The 17,188-nt window shown below is 41.0% G+C and overlaps 1 protein-coding gene across 1 annotated transcript in view; it reads left to right on the forward strand.

Annotated features, from left to right (window-relative positions):
• cdh2 (cadherin 2, type 1, N-cadherin (neuronal)) overlaps positions 1–16,951 on the forward strand; it is a 74,947-nt gene extending 57,996 nt beyond the window's left edge. The window contains exons 10-16 of the mRNA XM_054758913.1: positions 196–449; positions 1,862–2,004; positions 2,798–3,031; positions 4,680–4,913; positions 5,091–5,230; positions 9,988–10,152; positions 15,477–16,951. Of these exons, the coding sequence (XP_054614888.1) occupies positions 196–449; positions 1,862–2,004; positions 2,798–3,031; positions 4,680–4,913; positions 5,091–5,230; positions 9,988–10,152; positions 15,477–15,683 (1,377 nt within the window). The 3' untranslated portion in view covers positions 15,684–16,951. The remainder of the gene's footprint in view (positions 1–195; positions 450–1,861; positions 2,005–2,797; positions 3,032–4,679; positions 4,914–5,090; positions 5,231–9,987; positions 10,153–15,476) is intronic.
• The last annotated feature ends 237 nt before the right edge of the window (positions 16,952–17,188 follow it).

The following is a 17,188-nucleotide window of genomic DNA, read 5'->3' on the forward strand; positions in this document are numbered from 1 at the left end:
GTTCTCATTTATTCACTAAGGCATGAATAGTTTATTGTGAATTTAGGGAGGAGACGTTATAGGTACTTTAATTCCCTGGGTTTGTCTTTCAAGTGCACACCATTTTCAACCATTTAGTGCAAGGTCCTCCCCCATCTTCAATGTATTCCATGTGGTAATGTATGACTCACTTTAGCTTATCGTCTGTTTTTCCAGCCTATTGACTATGAAATGACTAGGACGTATGTGCTGACGGTGGAGGCGAGGAATGAGGTTCCCCTAGCCAGAGGCATCCACTCTCCTCGTCAGTCCACCGCCACAGTCTCCATTCAAGTGATAGATGTCAACGAGAGCCCTTACTTTGAGCCCAACCCCAAACTCATTAAGCTGGAAGAGGGAATGATGCCCGAGACCATGCTGACTACCTTCACCGCTCAGGACCCCGATCGCTTCATGAAACAAAGCATCCGGTAAATGGCACGCTGTCACGCAGGGAAAACGTCGTAGAAGTTGATTGTCCACCAGTTAAGATACATCCTTCAGTAAAACATCTTGTGCAGATGTTTAAATCACTTTAGAACAATGAGCAACAGCAACAGTGGTGACATTAATGGCTCCATCACTGAATGTGCATCACTCCATGTGTAAAACTGATAGGATTTCATGTGTTAGCCTCTTCTCATTGGCTCCTTCTTCCATCAGTAGTATCTTAGCTCGCAAATATTTGCCAACCATTGTAACAAAGCATGCAGTGCAATCCCTACCAATGCATTTAGTCCATTGAGACGCTTATCAATCACAATTTCACAATTTCATTTGTTCATGTACGGTATATTGTCAGTAATGTTTGGAAACCCTGGATTAGACCAAAAAATATGGTGTGCAGTCATCTGTTGCCACTTGGCAGTTCGTATTTCGCAACTCCACTCCATCACGGTTTTTCATTCAATTCATCCATTAATTTATTATTGCTTTTTCATGATTGACTAAGGCCTTATTAGTCAAAAAATATGCATATTGAAGCAAACTTTACGTATTCTTAGACTAAATTAAGCATTTTCAAGCTTAAAAATGGCTAAGTGAACGAAAATACAGATATACAGCATTGAGAAGACGCATTCAAACATGTAGTATGTAGTATTCTACACTGGTCCCTGGGTATCAGTAATGTTACATTAATGAGACAATAGCCGCCACAGGAAGCTGTCCAGAAAACTCTCCCAATGCTAACGTGCAAGTCAATGTTATGTATGCTTTATGTATAATATCTGTTATTATGTCTACTATATTGGGTAATACAAGTGTAGAGGTGACTATAGGGGTGTTATTTCATGTGTAGAGGGCTCTAATAATGTTAAAACATGGATTTAAAAGGTCATAAACAGGTTTTCTATGCTTTTAACTATGTAAATGTCCCATTTATAAATAAGGAATCCGACTTCCCGGAAATTCAGTTCTGGAGGTCTGGAAATAATTAACCGCGATAAACGAGGAATTGCTGTATTTGTGTAAAACAACTGTTCTACCCCTGTACCACTGCACACAAAAGGATGACAATTACTGTAGAACGTGCACCTCTGCTGTGTTGCCTGTGCTATTATTGTGTGCTGTTATTAAGCCCCATAGAATTACAATTTCATACACATCTCAATGTGCTCTACAAAATCATTGTGACTTTAGGCTGTTCAACCAAATCACCACAATGTTTGGTACATTGCTTCAGGGGACTGATAGGCCTATGTCTGTAAAATTTCAGCAAGATTAGTTGAAAAATATGCCCTCTATCAAGCAAAATGTCAAAGAGGTGCAGAATTGGTATTTGACCATTTGCTAGTTGAAACTTGCATAGCTTACAAATGTCTCCATCTACATCTCTCATCAGATACACCAAACTGTCCGATCCAGCCAACTGGCTAAGGATAGACCCCAGCAACGGTCGAATCACAACAATGGCCGTACTGGACCGAGAGTCACCTTTTGTGAAGAACAGCCTGTACAATGCAACATTCCTGGCTACAGACAACGGTACGTGAACATGGGAAATTACATTGTAAAGCTCCTTTAAGTCACTGTGACTATTGTAGAACACTCAAGGAGAGATGGTGTCAAATAGTTAAAACCACAAACACATGCTCCATGCTAGAAGGTCAACCTTCTAGCGAACACTGCCCATCATTCACCTGAAGGTTAATGTGCTAACAATTGCAGAAGCATCCAGCACGTGGATAAATTCACCACCTTACCCACCTATTTTCAGGTTTACCCCTTTCCACAAAGCATAGCGTAGGTTAATGGGCTTAAAACTTTACCAGTAAATAGGTTTCTCAGTATTAATGGGTCAGGATTGGATGACTAGCTGCTTTGAGCGTGGTCTGAATGGTAAAAAAGCCTCTCAGCACAGTGAATACATAGAGGCGCCTGAGAGGAGCGACAGTGGCCTCTGTTTTTCTGCTTTAGTATTCCTATCCTATGTCCTTGGTCAGGAAGACGTTCCTCAGACATACACACACATGCACACACACACACACACTAGCCAAATGTTCTGATACTGCTCTTTCTCCCTCACTTGAGATTAGTTTCTAAAATCAGTATGCACTTTGGATGGACCCTCTCCCACTGGAGTACATAGCTGTTTGGAGTGTCATACTGCTTCCTAGCCCTCTCCTCCTCTGTCTACTACATGATAATTTCACAATGACTTATGGAATTTCAGGATTTTTATATGTAATATCCCACCTGCCAAGTGTGTCTTCTCCATAAATATTTATGCACTGACTGCGCGCATGTGTTTTTTTTGTTTTTTTTATGACCAATGCAGGCAACCCTTCAGCAAGCGGCACCGGCACACTGCAGATCTACCTGCTGGACATCAACGACAACGCTCCCAGGGTGTTCCCGCAGGAGGCAGAAATATGTGAAAAACCCGAGCCAAATGCTATAAACATCACTGCGCTCGATGGGGACCTGATGCCCAATGCTGGGCCTTTTGCCTTTGAATTGGCTCAAAGGCCCCCTGACGTCCGGAGGAATTGGACCATCACGAGAATCAGTGGTAAGACGCTTTACGTTGCATTGCTTTGAAATAACACACAATACAGTATTTGCAATGTCGAGAAAGGGCATTGGACTAAGGCCACACATACATACATCTACACCGGGGTGCCCATTATGTCGATCGCGATCTACTGGTGAATCGCGAAGGTAATGTGCATGTGTCACCCACATCATAAATGTCACTTTGATGGATGTTTTGACTGACTGATGTCCTCAGCTGACATTAAGCTCCCCTCCTGATTCGCTGTTGTGCCTGTGCAGCAAAGCAATGCGCCTTTCGTCTTTATTATTCCGATTACAGCTCAATTACTGCTTAAAGCGTTAAGATTCGATAACAAAAGTTTTCCGTTCACTTGTAGCGGATAGTTATGTAAAAAAAAAAGTCAAGTTTGATGGCTCTGCTTCGCATCCTGAACGCCACCATAGAAATGTATGTTTTCTGCACTTTTGTTTCTGACACTACTATTTCATGATTAACTGGAAAATGTGCCCACTGCTGAAACCGTTTTAATATGTTGCCTTGACTTGCATTGTCATTGTCATTGCATTGTTGCTGCATTGTGTTTTGCATAACCATTTTCATTTCTTGTTTATCTGTAATGTTTGATAGCATATGCTAACTGGACGTAATACATGAACTGTATGTATAATGACAGACGACTCAGGTTATGTACACATCTGTTGAGGAATAATGTGTAATCATATTTATTGCCATACTGAACTGAATAGTGAATTATTGAATAATATGAACTACTTTGATGACCTGTAAACTTTGAAACTGTGAATGCTAAATGCTAATCATTAATATTTAGTATAATAGTTTCAAAGTTTACTGGTTAGAGGTAGATCATTTTGTAACTTGTATGCTGATGAAGTGTGTGCAACCCCGATATACATGTACAATGTACATAAATAGTGGTATTTAGAAATATACTAAGTATATATATTCCTCATGTTAATAGTATGAGGTCGCTCTTTGGGACTTGGACATTTTAAATGTAGCTTGCAGGCTGAAAAAGTGTGAGCACCCCTGATCTACGTATACAATACATACACTATATCTTTAAAAGTTGTCTGTCAATCAAAAGCCTTAAAAGGCAATATAGTGAAATATTAGGTGTGCATTTATGCATTATTTTATGTTTAATATCTGCACTTGTCACACGGAGGAGAGAGACAATGCAAATTTATATTTTTACTCGCCTGTGCTGTGCTGAATTTCTTTCTGTGCCAGTGAGCAAAATAATGCTGAGTTGCCATGCGTGACTACAGCTAAATATGCCATAGTTGTGGTCATGCTGTACTTCCACCTCTGCAGGTTGCAGCCAAGTAGTGCACAATGGAGTTAGTAACACGTTGAGAATACTAGTATTGTTTTATACTATCGGTGTAAAAAGCCTTTAGAAATATGCTAGCTGTTAGAGATGTGTTTGTTAAAACACAATATAGCCAGATAGGATAAAGCCACTGGGATAATCACGGCAAGCAGTTTTAATCTTAAGCAGCATTATCAAATGCTATTCCGTAGATTTGTAATGCTCCAAATCCTAATTCCTTGTTTTGGATTTGATATTCTGACGCAACCTCCAGGTAGGAAGTATGAATGACACTATATTATTTATGCATTCATTTTTGTCCGTCTATAGGTGACTATGCTCAACTGCGCTTGAAAATTGGCTTTCTCGAGAGTGGAATTTACGAGCTGCCCATCATCATCACGGACTCTGGAAACCTGCCTCTGTTGAACACCTCCCACCTGAGGATCAAAGTGTGCCAATGTGACATCAATGGAGACTGCACCGACCAGCAGCATATCATGGCCGCCGGGCTGGGCACGGGCGCCATCATCTCTATCCTTCTGTGCATCATCATCCTCCTCAGTGAGTGGCGCAGATTACTTGAAACGCCAGCTAAACATGATCCCGATGATCGTTAAGATTAATGCGGGATTAGCAAAACAAAACAGACATAGTCTACATGCAGACACAGGATCCGATTACATGTGTATGAAAATGTGGCTGTTTTGTAATATGACACCTTGCTCTGTGCCTCCCAAGTTCTCGTGCTGCTGTTTGTGGTTTGGATGAAGCGCCGCGATAAAGAACGCCAGGCTAAGCAGCTCCTCATCGATCCAGAGGATGATGTGCGAGACAACATTCTCAAGTATGATGAGGAAGGCGGCGGAGAAGAGGATCAGGTAGGGATGATGTGACACACACACACACACACACGTGCACATTTTAAAATCCCTAATAACACTGTGGATTATTTCAAAAGCCTTGAAAATCTATCTTGTCACTCAGCATTTGTTTTTGCCAAGGCAATCAGTTGCTTCAATAAAACATTCTCATGTTTTTTCTTCTTTGCATTTGCACAAAAAGAGGCTAGAAGGCTGTTTTGTGGTCCTGGTTAATGACATGGTGTTCGTGTTTATTGTATAAAGAGCTCTAGCAGCAGCTAGCAGCAAGACATCAGGATATTGGAGCCTCCAAAGATGAATGCTATTAAAGTCATATCATTTTAAGTTCATTTTAACACGTTGGAGTTCATAAATGATTAACTCCACCAAAGTAGGGTACCAGTAATATCACAATGTGATGATAACCACAGAACCAAAAATGAGGGAAGGGTCTGACTGCTCAGTACAATGTCAGTAGTTTTTTCTGTGGTTTTACTTTATTTTGTCGTATTATACCGTGTTGTTTTGAAAGTTTGTTTTACACTTGTATGATAGAGTTGTTGTAGTTTGTTGCAGTTTGGCTTTTTGTGATAGAAACTGAGCAAATGTGACGCTAATCATCGAACCACAAATTTAACTTGAACTTTAAATTGAACTCAGTAAAATTAAGAGTAATACAATTAATCAAAAATAAATTACTGTACATATACAAATTGTACGACATAAATAGCATGTAGGCAAAAGAAGTGACGGTATTGCTCTGCAAACAGCTTTAGGCTCGCTCTCCATTACGTATTCAGTCGGGAGTCAAGAGTGTTTTTTTTTTTAACTATTTTAATGTTTTCCCCTAATGCATTGCATCTGAGCAACCCATTCACTGGGGCACTGCAATGATGTCAGCCTACCTCTGGGCTCCGGGTTCCTCTGGCTCCCTCTGTTGGACAGAGGCAGCATTGCTGCGCCATCCATCTATTTTCTATGTGCCATCCATCTATGTGAAATGCTTTACAATGAAATGCATAATGGAAAAACTAATTAATTTTTTCCCCATTTTTTCACACTTGTATTTTTCCACTTGTATTGGTACATGTCTGTATATTTACTAGGTATACCTTTTGATTGTTAAGTTACTGTGTGATGACTTTAGTGTTGTTTGTAAGATGACGCCGTGAGTCAGACTGTTATATTGAGTAATGACCTCTTGCAATTTCCAATAGGTTGACAAGCTCTTGAGTTTTTTCATAGCTCATGATTGGTTCCTGTCAAATAAAGAGCTGCCTGGTCGTAACGGACTGACTTGTGCGCGGCACAATATGCCATTTTATGGCGTCGACACGTGCGGCTTTTACACCGGTGCAGCTTATATACCGGAAGTTACGGTGTATACAGTGGTTAACTTTTTATACTTGTATGACAGTTAGAGGTGTTTGAATGTAATCTGTACAGGTGAAAGGTTTTAGTCAGGTGGCACTTAGGTTGAATTAATTCATGGAATTTCCGAGGAGGGGCCGCACGATGGCCGAGTAGTTATCATGTTGGCAGGAGGTCAGGAAGAACTGGGCTTGAATCTCTGCTTGGGCATTTCTTGGTGGAGTTTGCATGTTCTCCCCGTGTGTGCGTGGGTTTTCTCCGGGTACTCCGGTTTCCTCCCACATTCCAAAAACATGCATGTTAGGTGAACTGGCGACTCTAAGTTGTCCATAGGTATGAATGTGAGCGTGAATGGTTGTTTGTCTATATGTGCCCTGCGATTGGCTGCTAACCTGTCCAGGGTGTACCCCGCCTCTCGTCCAAAGTCCGCTGGGATAGGCTCCAGCATACCCCCGCGACCCTAATGAGGACAAGCGGCATAGAAAATGGATGGATGGATGGCTTTTTCCGAGGAGAAATTTTAACAACTTGAAAGTCAAGCAGCCATGTATTGTGTTTTGTACTTGTGGACTAACTAGTACGTACCCTTCCTGTTATTTCTTAAGCACACTTATTCCATTTCAAAATGAGAGCGGCACATTTTGGTCTATTTGGTTGTAGAAAATATTGGACATGTTTGCTCAAGTGAAACTGGTTTTCACCTCAGAGCCCCATACAGTGGCGACCCCTGAAATGCCACAGGCATAAATAAAGTGACATCGCTGCATCTCGCTGCACTGATCAGGCATGTAGCGACACAAATTCAATTGTCCTAATGACCCCTTGTTAGCAGAATGGAATCGCTTCGTAAAAAAGGCAGTGTTTTGCTATATAGGCTGCTCTCTCTCTGGATGAAGTGCCATGGTGGTTCACAAATAAGCGGGAGACCCCGCTCTGACCCAACACAGTGGCAAATTAGCCTGGGAGACTTGTAATTGGTGGGCTGATGTCATTTGGAGACAGACATCTGCTGTGCGCCAATAATGAAGCTCTGTCTAAGGTAACAATATGACTGGAAGACCATCAAAACATCTGCCGGTTGTTAGTGCTCCCACTTGTGTATTCAAATCCTCACCGTCCATACATAAAAACCAAAAAAAACTTGTTGAAAGGGAAAGTAACGATGCTCAAACGCAAATTAGTACAAGCTGCCACATACTGGAGCGCGAACAAGCTTCCATTCTCAACGGTGCAAAGGACAGCAGGCACCGGGAGAAAATGGCCTTGTCTGCGTTGTCAGGGGAGTCAGTATTAGGTACAAGGGGAAAAATGGACCTGACTTTCCCAGCGCTGTGGTCTGTATAATACCCACCTCTGTTCTCCGTATCTCCCACCAGGGAGGAAATTGAAGTGTCAGTCCATTTGGTGCTCTCTCACTATATGATTTTAGCTGTTGCCATTGGCCAGGCCTCTGCACTGCTTATCACAGGCAGGCAGACAGCTGATCACAGACATGGATGGATATACCATAATAGCCAATTGAGAGGTCAATGTGGATAACAAAATAGATGAATGCTTGACAAGTACAGTGGAATCTGGTCTTTAATCCAGTCCAAAAGGTCAGATGAAAACCATAACATACAAAAACCAAATACATTTTTCCCGTAATAATATAAACCCAATGAATCGTTTACACCCAAAATATTAACACACAACACATTTTAAACAGAGAATAATTATAATTTTACATGCAGAAAACAAAGTAAAATACATATACTGTAAATGACGAATGAAATGGATAAATGAACATTTAACATGACTTTACCTTGATCGAAGACTTGTTGGTGAACACGGGGATGAGTGGAGAGAGGAGGGGAGATGACGGAAGAGCCACGCAGACGCTGATTCATTCTAGTCGGGAACAAACTAAACTTAAAGAATGGACGGTCGGTACGCTTGCTCACTTGAACTTTATTGTAAACTTCAGCAGCAGGTACAATCGTCATTATGTGTCTCTGTTGAGTCACCAACATGCGGATGCTTTTTTTGGGCACCCGATTCCGCGGACTAGTTTTTTAGGCGCACTTGGAGGCGTGATAACCGAGACGGGGACATCCTTTAAGCAGTAATTTATAGAACCAAATCATTTTGTACCAAGGTTCCACTGTATTTAACTCAAGAAAAATGTACAAATCTTCTAACTCCCATTTGGATTCTCATGGGATTTGTTGGTCCGTTTAAAGAAAACAAGTTAGGAAAGTTTACATTCGTGTTTCATTACTGTCCAATGAAAAACATGTATCTCCAAAAGTTGCAATAGTTCGCCACTGTCCGAAGGAAAGAGCATGTATCTCCAAATTTCACCATCATATTTCATCACTATCCTGTGAAAAGCATGTATCTGCAAATTTCGCAATTGTATTTCGACAATGTCCAAAGAAAAGCATGTAACCCCAAATTGTACAATATATTTTGTCACTGTCCAATGAAAAGTATTTTATCTCCAAACATTGTAATTATGATTCATCACTGTCCAATGAAACCGATCTCCAAATCATATTATTATATTTTATCGTTGTCCAATGAAAAGTGTGTTTGCGAACCGATCGCTTACCTCAAGTGTGGTATTGTGTAAAAAACAAATATAGTACATGTACTCCCTTCCTATAGTTGGCATTTGTTTTATTGTGCTCATTATTTTATGTATACATGTTTTTGTGATTTATTGTAATAGAGCATATTTTTTGTTGTATATTGTTTTACATTTTTCACTTTCTTATTTTATTTATTATTGTAGAAATCCGTATTGATCAGCCAATAACATGGCTGACTGACCCCACTGGTGTATGACCTTAAAAAAAAAAAGGGGTCAAGACTGAGTCAAGACAGTAATGGACCAAAAATGATGGATGACATTCTTGTGAGATGACGGTTGTTCTGATCCCACTAGCCTCAGGGGTTACTGGCTTTGCCCCCTCCCGCTGCCCTGTCCCACCTACCCATCAGTGCACACGTAGTGGGAGGCAGGAGATGATACAGATGCATGTTGAGTTGACGGTGTAGAAAAGATGAAGTGGAAGGAAGACAATAAACCTGAATTTAAAGGGGTATTACATTCGATAGATCTTCCGAAAAAAGTACCATTTATGCAGCATGCCTATTAGGAACACACACCTACTGTTAGTGATACCATCCCGTCACTCCTCCCCCTCTCCTGGTCATGACTTTGCACAGCCATTCCCGTTGCCATGGTAATGTTAATAAGATTAGACCTGTCTTATGCATAGCAACCATGCTACTGTATGTCTGGTGATTAGAGCCTGCACTTCCTGTCCTTCCTGCAGCACATTCTCATGATGTGGAAGTCAGTGCAGTGTACCGTTACGTATACCTTCAGACTTTGACCTCCCGTCTTTTCTCTTTAGGATTACGACTTGAGTCAGCTCCAGCAACCCGACACGATAGAACCCGATGGTGTCAAACCAGTGGGGATCCGGCGTCTTGACGAGAGACCACTCCACCCCGAGCCACAGTACCCCATGAGGTCTGGTGCTCCCCACCCTGGAGACATTGGAGACTTCATCAATGAGGTAAAAAAAAAACCCAAAACAAAACAACAACAACTAAACTATACTTCCAAATTCACAAACACGGTGGCTTGGTTGTCAAAGGTCCCATTTTTATGCAAAATAAACTTTCACTCAAACGGTCGTTTTTATGACATCATGAAGGAAAAACTTCATCTTAATTTAGGCTTCGCTATGTCTTAAAATTAACTTTTCAATTCCAGCATCAAGGCTGTATTTTGGGCAACACAGTTTAAACTTACCGGTGTTAATATTAAAATAATAGTAAAATAATACAATATGGGACCTTTAAACTTCACACACTATTATAATATCTAGCAGGGATCACTAACTTCTGGAGTCCAGACCCAGACGCTGACCAATACAGACTTGGACCTATAGTCAATATATTCATTCATTAATTTAAGCTTTTTTTAAATTAAGTTTTTATTAGCTCAGCTCAGGAAACCCACTGACCAGTTGCATGCTCGCTAGCTTAGTAGCCAATCAAATCTGTGCACTGGTGCAAAATACTGCGACTCTAAATACAACAGAGACAGATTCAAGAGGAAAAAAGCGAAGCGAGTGACACGGAAGAACGAGTGAGACATGCAGGGAAAGACGATAGAAACGAGTGATAGACACGGCTGAAGAGGACATATACTGTCAGGGTAAAGAAGACAGTGAGACTTGTGAAAGTTACAGGGAAAGAAGAGAGATATGCCTCTCTATGGGGCGGACCAGACCAGAATTTTATACCCCTGGTATATAGTGCATACACCGGCATCGTACAGTCATCCCTCGCTACATCACAGTTCGAACGTTACGCCCTCACTCTATCACTTTTATTTTAAAAAAATATATAAATAAATGATCACAATTTTGTGGTTGAATACAGTCTATTATGAGTCAAAAAGATGCATATTTAAGCAATTTTACGCATTCTTGGCCTAAATTAAGGGTCTTGAAGCATAAAAATGGCTGAATGAACAAAAATACTAATAAGGAATTCAAAAGACGGCTTGTGCCTTTAAGAAACCTGGGAAGTGACATGTGTGACGTCTAGCTAGAGTTGAGTTGTGGCCGACAGCATCTCCTGTGTGAATGTTCACTGCACGTTAATAAATAATTGTTAATAAAGTGATTGAAGTGCATCGTGAGTCTCTCCTTAAGCACAAACAGTATTCTACACTGGCCACTAGGTGTCAGTAATGTTACATTGATGAGACAGCTGCCACCACAGGAAGTACACTGTCAATGCTACAGCGTGTGTCACACTCGCCGTGGCGCTGTTGTCTGTTTTATGAGTTTTCCTTTGTTATTTTCTTATTTCCTGTTCTGGCCTCTTATTTTGGTATGCACTTCCTGTTATTTGCTATGTGCAGCCCCTTGACACCTGGTTTGGCAGTGCAACTGCATTTATCAATCAGTTTGACTCTTAAGTTTGCTGGTTCATTGTGTGTGCTGCATACATTGTGTGAGGTCACTAATTGTGGCCTCTCAATCTTAGTTTCACATTCCCATCTCTTTTATTTTTCCACAGAGCCTTTTTGCTCTGTCACCTTTTGTTCCACTTCTGGCTACAAAACTGAGTATTTGCACCTGCTCGTGGCAAATGAAAGACTTTTTAGACTTCGACCTAGACAGACTTTATTGATCCACAACGGAAATTGCTTGGCTACAGTAGCTCAATTGCAGAAGAAAATAACAAACACTCTTCAATAAAATGTAATAAAATAAAACGAATATAAGATAAATAAAAAGAATAAAAGATAAACACGATTTGCATATAGTGTAGAAATATGGTACATACAGTACAAGTACATTTACACTTTATGCCTGCACTTCGACGCTCTCTGTCTCTGCATCCTGGGGTCACGACCATGTGCAACCGTGACCATGTGAGTCGATGTTAAATCTTATGTCTAAGATTATGTTATTATTAAGATTATGTCTACAATATTGGGTAATACAAGTGTAAAAGTGACTATAGGGGTGTTATTTCATGTTTAGAGGGCTCTAATAATGCTAAAAAAACCCCCAACATATTTTGAAGGTCGTAAACAGGTGTGCGCTCCCGACGAAAATATTCTTTTTATAAAGAAGGAATCTCACTTTGCGGAAATTCACCGCATCATCACGGTAAACGAGGGATTGCTGTCCACCCTTTCATACCTGACACTACCTCAGAAGCCAGCTTCATTCTAGAGAAAAGTTTGGATTGTTTTGCTGCTGAAACAAATCAAATTCCAGGATGGATCCTGCAATGAAAGGCTGAATTTTAAAGGAATGTTCTCATAATAAACAGTTTGGTTCATAGGATTCTGCATGATGTCAACTTGGGAGGCAATTTACCTCAAACGGAATTATTGTTTTTTCCCAGAAGAAGAGGCCTGAGGCATCTTGCGCACGTCTACTCAGACATGTACAAAGGCAGAAAAGTACATGATGCTAACACACTTAGATGTAATCTTTTTTTTTCTCTCTCCAAGTGTCAGAAAAGAAAGACGAGAAGACAGAGGGAAAAAGTAACATCGCGAGTGCAACGTTCAGAGTGGCCTCGTTTGCCCGAGGCCCTCATTGACTCCCGCTCGAAGGGAGACTGTCAAATGAAAAGAGCACGTCATGTATTTTTCACATGCTCCAAAAGACGCAAGTACCACAGCATTACAAATGGAGCTTGTGTCTGCTTTTTGGATGGCAACCATGTTTTCTAAGGATGAGAACTCTGCACCCCGGCCGTCCGTCTCTCTCACGTCTTTTCACCTCGCCGCCATTAATTTGCCATCACCCTGTGTGTCGCCAACGCACCGGCACGCGAGGGAATGGATGTTTTTGGGATCGTCGTCCGTTGCCGCCATTTGTCATTTTGGTGCGTTCTCTCACAAGGAGTCAGAGCAAGTGGCGACCCAGAAAAGCTCAAGTTCTTTTTGTCCCAGATTCCACTGTCAGTAAAAGTCACGTTGTGGCACCAAGAATCTTACCTAAGTATCAAGGACGGGCTGTCTGAGGATCGGGGGGAGGGGGGCGGTGCTTGGTTTTAGCACCACACAGCAGGGACCATTACCAGTGGTAGTGGTGGGGGGGGGGGAGACACATCATTAAACTCATTAGTGCCCACTCTAGTGGGTACAGGAAGTGCAAAAGCTGAGAGAGGAGTCAGGCTGACTCCCAACAACAAACGCCCGGACTAAAATTGCATTCTGTGATTGACTAACCTTATGAAGCCGCCCGTGGTGTTTTTGGCTTCAGATGGCGGCAGGCTATAACCAGCAGAGCAATTATGGCTGTAATTGTAATGAATGATCCATGTGTAATATTCCCCACCAGATTATCGGCCCCTCCAGCAAACACTTGACAATGGCTAACAAGTGGGAAATAATTGCTTATTGTCGAGACACTTTAAATCAATCTCTTTTTGTGAAATGGAGGCACTGAGGATGATTTTCCCAGAGGGAAAGGAGCTGCATCCCATTCTTTAATCCATTTATTGTTTAGGAAGGTGGCAAAAGCAGGCGGCAGTTGTGGCCAAAGCACCTCTCTGCTCCTACATTACCGATCCATCAAGTCCCTCGTGCGCCCTCAGGAGGAGCGGAGTCCTGAAAATCAATCGCGATCTATAAAGTGTTATGAAGATTTCTGTGAATGTTGAGCGCCAGTCACACGTGCGTGACAAAAACACTGTCCCGTTGCCTGAGCCACAGATGTGCTCAGTGCTCACTCCAAGTATTTATTCATGAGCCGGAGATTGCTATTTAGATGAAATATGACAAGGTATCGCGAGGCGCTATCATCTCTCGAGCCTCGCGGAGCTTCTGAAGAGCTACCTCAGAATCCCGCAAATTCACACTGACCAGCAGCAAGGGAAAAAGGTGCAACATTCCCAGCTTTAACAGGCAGTGTTCCGCAAAATCGGGACAACCTAGTGCAATTTATAGTCGCGCATCACTTCAGACATTTGACCGGAAGCCATAAACCTTTTTTTTTTTTTAAATCTTAATCAACTTGAAGTATATTGAATAGAATTGGTTAATTAATTTTACAAGTAATTCCGGGCCCAAAAATTGTAATTTGCCTGGTCAAGTTTTTCTGCACTGATAAATAGATAAGTTATAAGGTCCTACATATCTTTTATTCCAGTTTGTGTCGGGATTCTTCCATTTCAACGGGTTGAATTTGAGCTTTCCTTTTTTTGTCCACTTGTGATCTCTATGATTGAAGTCTGCATATTAATTTGCTACCAAAAACATGATAAACCAGTATCCAAAGTACAAAAACACATACAACCAGCAATAAGGCCTGATTTTCAGGGGAATTCCCACTTAACAGTGACAGGTTGTTACCTTTTGCGCCGTGCGGGGATTGGAACACCGATATAAATAAAATCTTCAAGATGAAACACTCTCAACGCGCACAATAATCATCAAATGTATTTGTTTTTCCCCATGTAAAGGACACACAGCAATGAACAACTTCAAGCTCTGTTTCCTTCCTTCTTTCTGCTCGGTGATTCCTGTGAGGCGTTCACGCGCACTCGTAATTGTGAGTGCCAGGCGCTAATTGTTTTTCATCAGGGAATTTCAATTGGGAACCTAGGTCCTAGCATGAATTTAACGTCACGTGCACCTTGACTGAAGACGTGATTGACAAAGACGGCGACAAGGCGCAGCGAGGGAGGAAGAGAATATGGCACCGTCATAGTTATGAGTTATCTCTTTAATTCAGTAGCGTTTCTCAAAATGCTGGATTTGCAACTCTCTTTGTCTCCATTGCGGGTTCTTTTTCAGCCGTGATCGAAAGAAAAGCAGAGACTTGCACCATGACTGTGTTAGTTAGCAAAGAGCTACAGTGTCAACCGCTGATGATGTCATAGACAGGCACCAAGCTGGGGGACAATGACGTCCGGTTCTGGTTTCCATTTTCTTAGCATGCTAACAGGCTGCTAACAAAGATGTTTTGTGATAAAAATATGTCACAAACACAGTTGGACTTATGCAATGTATTGATAACGTGACGTGCGCCATATTGTATGCAAACTGAGGCAAATTTTTGACCGAAAAACACGTTAACCGAGCTTCCACTGCATTTATCTTTGCATTTAATGCAGAACCAAGTAAAGTGGGACATTAACTGTGTGCAGTGACGATTGCTTGCAATGAGGGAGAAGTGAGTCTTACTTTCACACAGGCACAGTCTCGTCTTCTTACGGCGTGTTACTACCTCTGAAGCCGGAAAATTGGCGGCTTGTCACACAAAGAGCTTTTAATGGCAGTGCAAAAGGGGGCAGAGATCGTCGCTAGATAATGTTACTTCCTCCCGACTTATTGGTTTTGTTTACCTCCCCACAGGGACTGAAGGCGGCGGACAACGACCCCACGGCTCCCCCCTACGACTCCCTGCTAGTGTTTGACTATGAAGGCAGCGGCTCCACTGCAGGCTCCCTCAGCTCACTCAACTCGTCCAGCAGTGGAGGTGACCAGGACTACGATTACCTCAACGACTGGGGGCCTCGCTTCAGAAAACTGGCGGACATGTATGGTGGAAATGACGACTAGGACTAGCCACTTGATTGGAGGATAAAAAGATAAAAGGAAAGATTCCACGTGGAAGGACTTGGAAATGTTGTGATGGAACTGTGAGAGAAAAGAAAGAAAATGATTCAGAGATTTTTTTCGAAAAAAAAACCAACCAACCAACCAACCTAGGCTTATTGTTGTAGTCTCTGCATACATAAATGCTTGTTGAAAGCTTAGGCACAGGCTGTGCTCCACTGATGCAGGAGGCAGCACTGGTGGACAGTCACACCATTCAAGACTGTTGCTATTGAATGCGCTCAGTTACACTTGAATTTCACAGTACAGAAGCACTGGGATATAATGTGCCTTTTTGTACATTTCTTTTGGAATCGAAATGATTAGTTTTATGTTACAAGGCTTTAACGGTACTGACTTTTTGGAGTGATTTAAAAAAAAAAAACAAGTATGTGACACTCTGGTATGCTTCTTCACATTTGTTTTCTTTTTTTTTCCTTTGGTTCCACAGTGCTGTTTGTGAAGGCTTATTTAAATATGGTCACATAAAAATGAAGGAAGGATAATCTGTCGATTAAGAGCAGCACTGTATAGTACGCTAGACTTTTTCACTAAAACATGCAACTGGTTGCAACTAAAGGGAGTTATCAATCACACTTTTGTAGCACATTATTTTACGTTTTATTTTCTGAAGTGATGTAGTATTTTACAAAAACAAAAAAAAGGTAATCCATGTACACTTTCATTGCCTTAGTCGTCAATCATCATCATCATCATCATTGAGTTTTACTTCACTGTAAAAAGATGTGTGTACATAATGTTTTGTTTTTTCTTTATCTTTTATTTTGGTGTAGTATATGAAGAAGTGCAAAAAGTTCCAAACCTGTAAATGTATAATTTGGACCACAAATTACAACAATTTTTTTGCATGTTTTTATCTTTTCATGACGGAAAAAAATGTTGTTTGGAAAAATTTATTTACACAATGGATAAAAAAAAATAAATAAAAGAATCTGGGTGACAGTACATGTGTAGAATTAAAAGAGTGTTTTTGTATTCAAAAAATCTATACATATATGAAAAAAAAACAATACAATTTGAAAAGTGGTTGTAGTAACGTCAGCACAACTGTTGGATTTGTACCAAAAAGTCGGCGGGAGACATGCAAGGCACTAAATATTAAAGCTGAGCTTTAATAGTGGAAAACATTTTGAGCTTTGTCGAAAACCTATGTTCTGGTCTCTTTCTCTCTTCCCCAAACAATCCAAATAAAATTCCAGTTTGGAGCTAAACTGTGCTGTTTATTTGTTTGGTTTTTAGTTAAAAGACAGGCAGTCTTTCATTCACTTCACAATCTTGCCATCCTGACGTAAACAGAAGTCAGTACGTTTTTCCCGTAGAAAACAATCTGAAATAGCCATTGTATTGTATTGTATTTTAGTTCACTTAGCCATTTTTAAAATATATAAAATCTGCTTCAATATGGATTTTTATTACTGAACAGCATGATTTATTTATCGATACATTTT

This window comes from Dunckerocampus dactyliophorus, chromosome 2, assembly GCF_027744805.1.
Source record: "Dunckerocampus dactyliophorus isolate RoL2022-P2 chromosome 2, RoL_Ddac_1.1, whole genome shotgun sequence".
NCBI classification, from domain to species: domain Eukaryota; kingdom Metazoa; phylum Chordata; class Actinopteri; order Syngnathiformes; family Syngnathidae; genus Dunckerocampus; species Dunckerocampus dactyliophorus.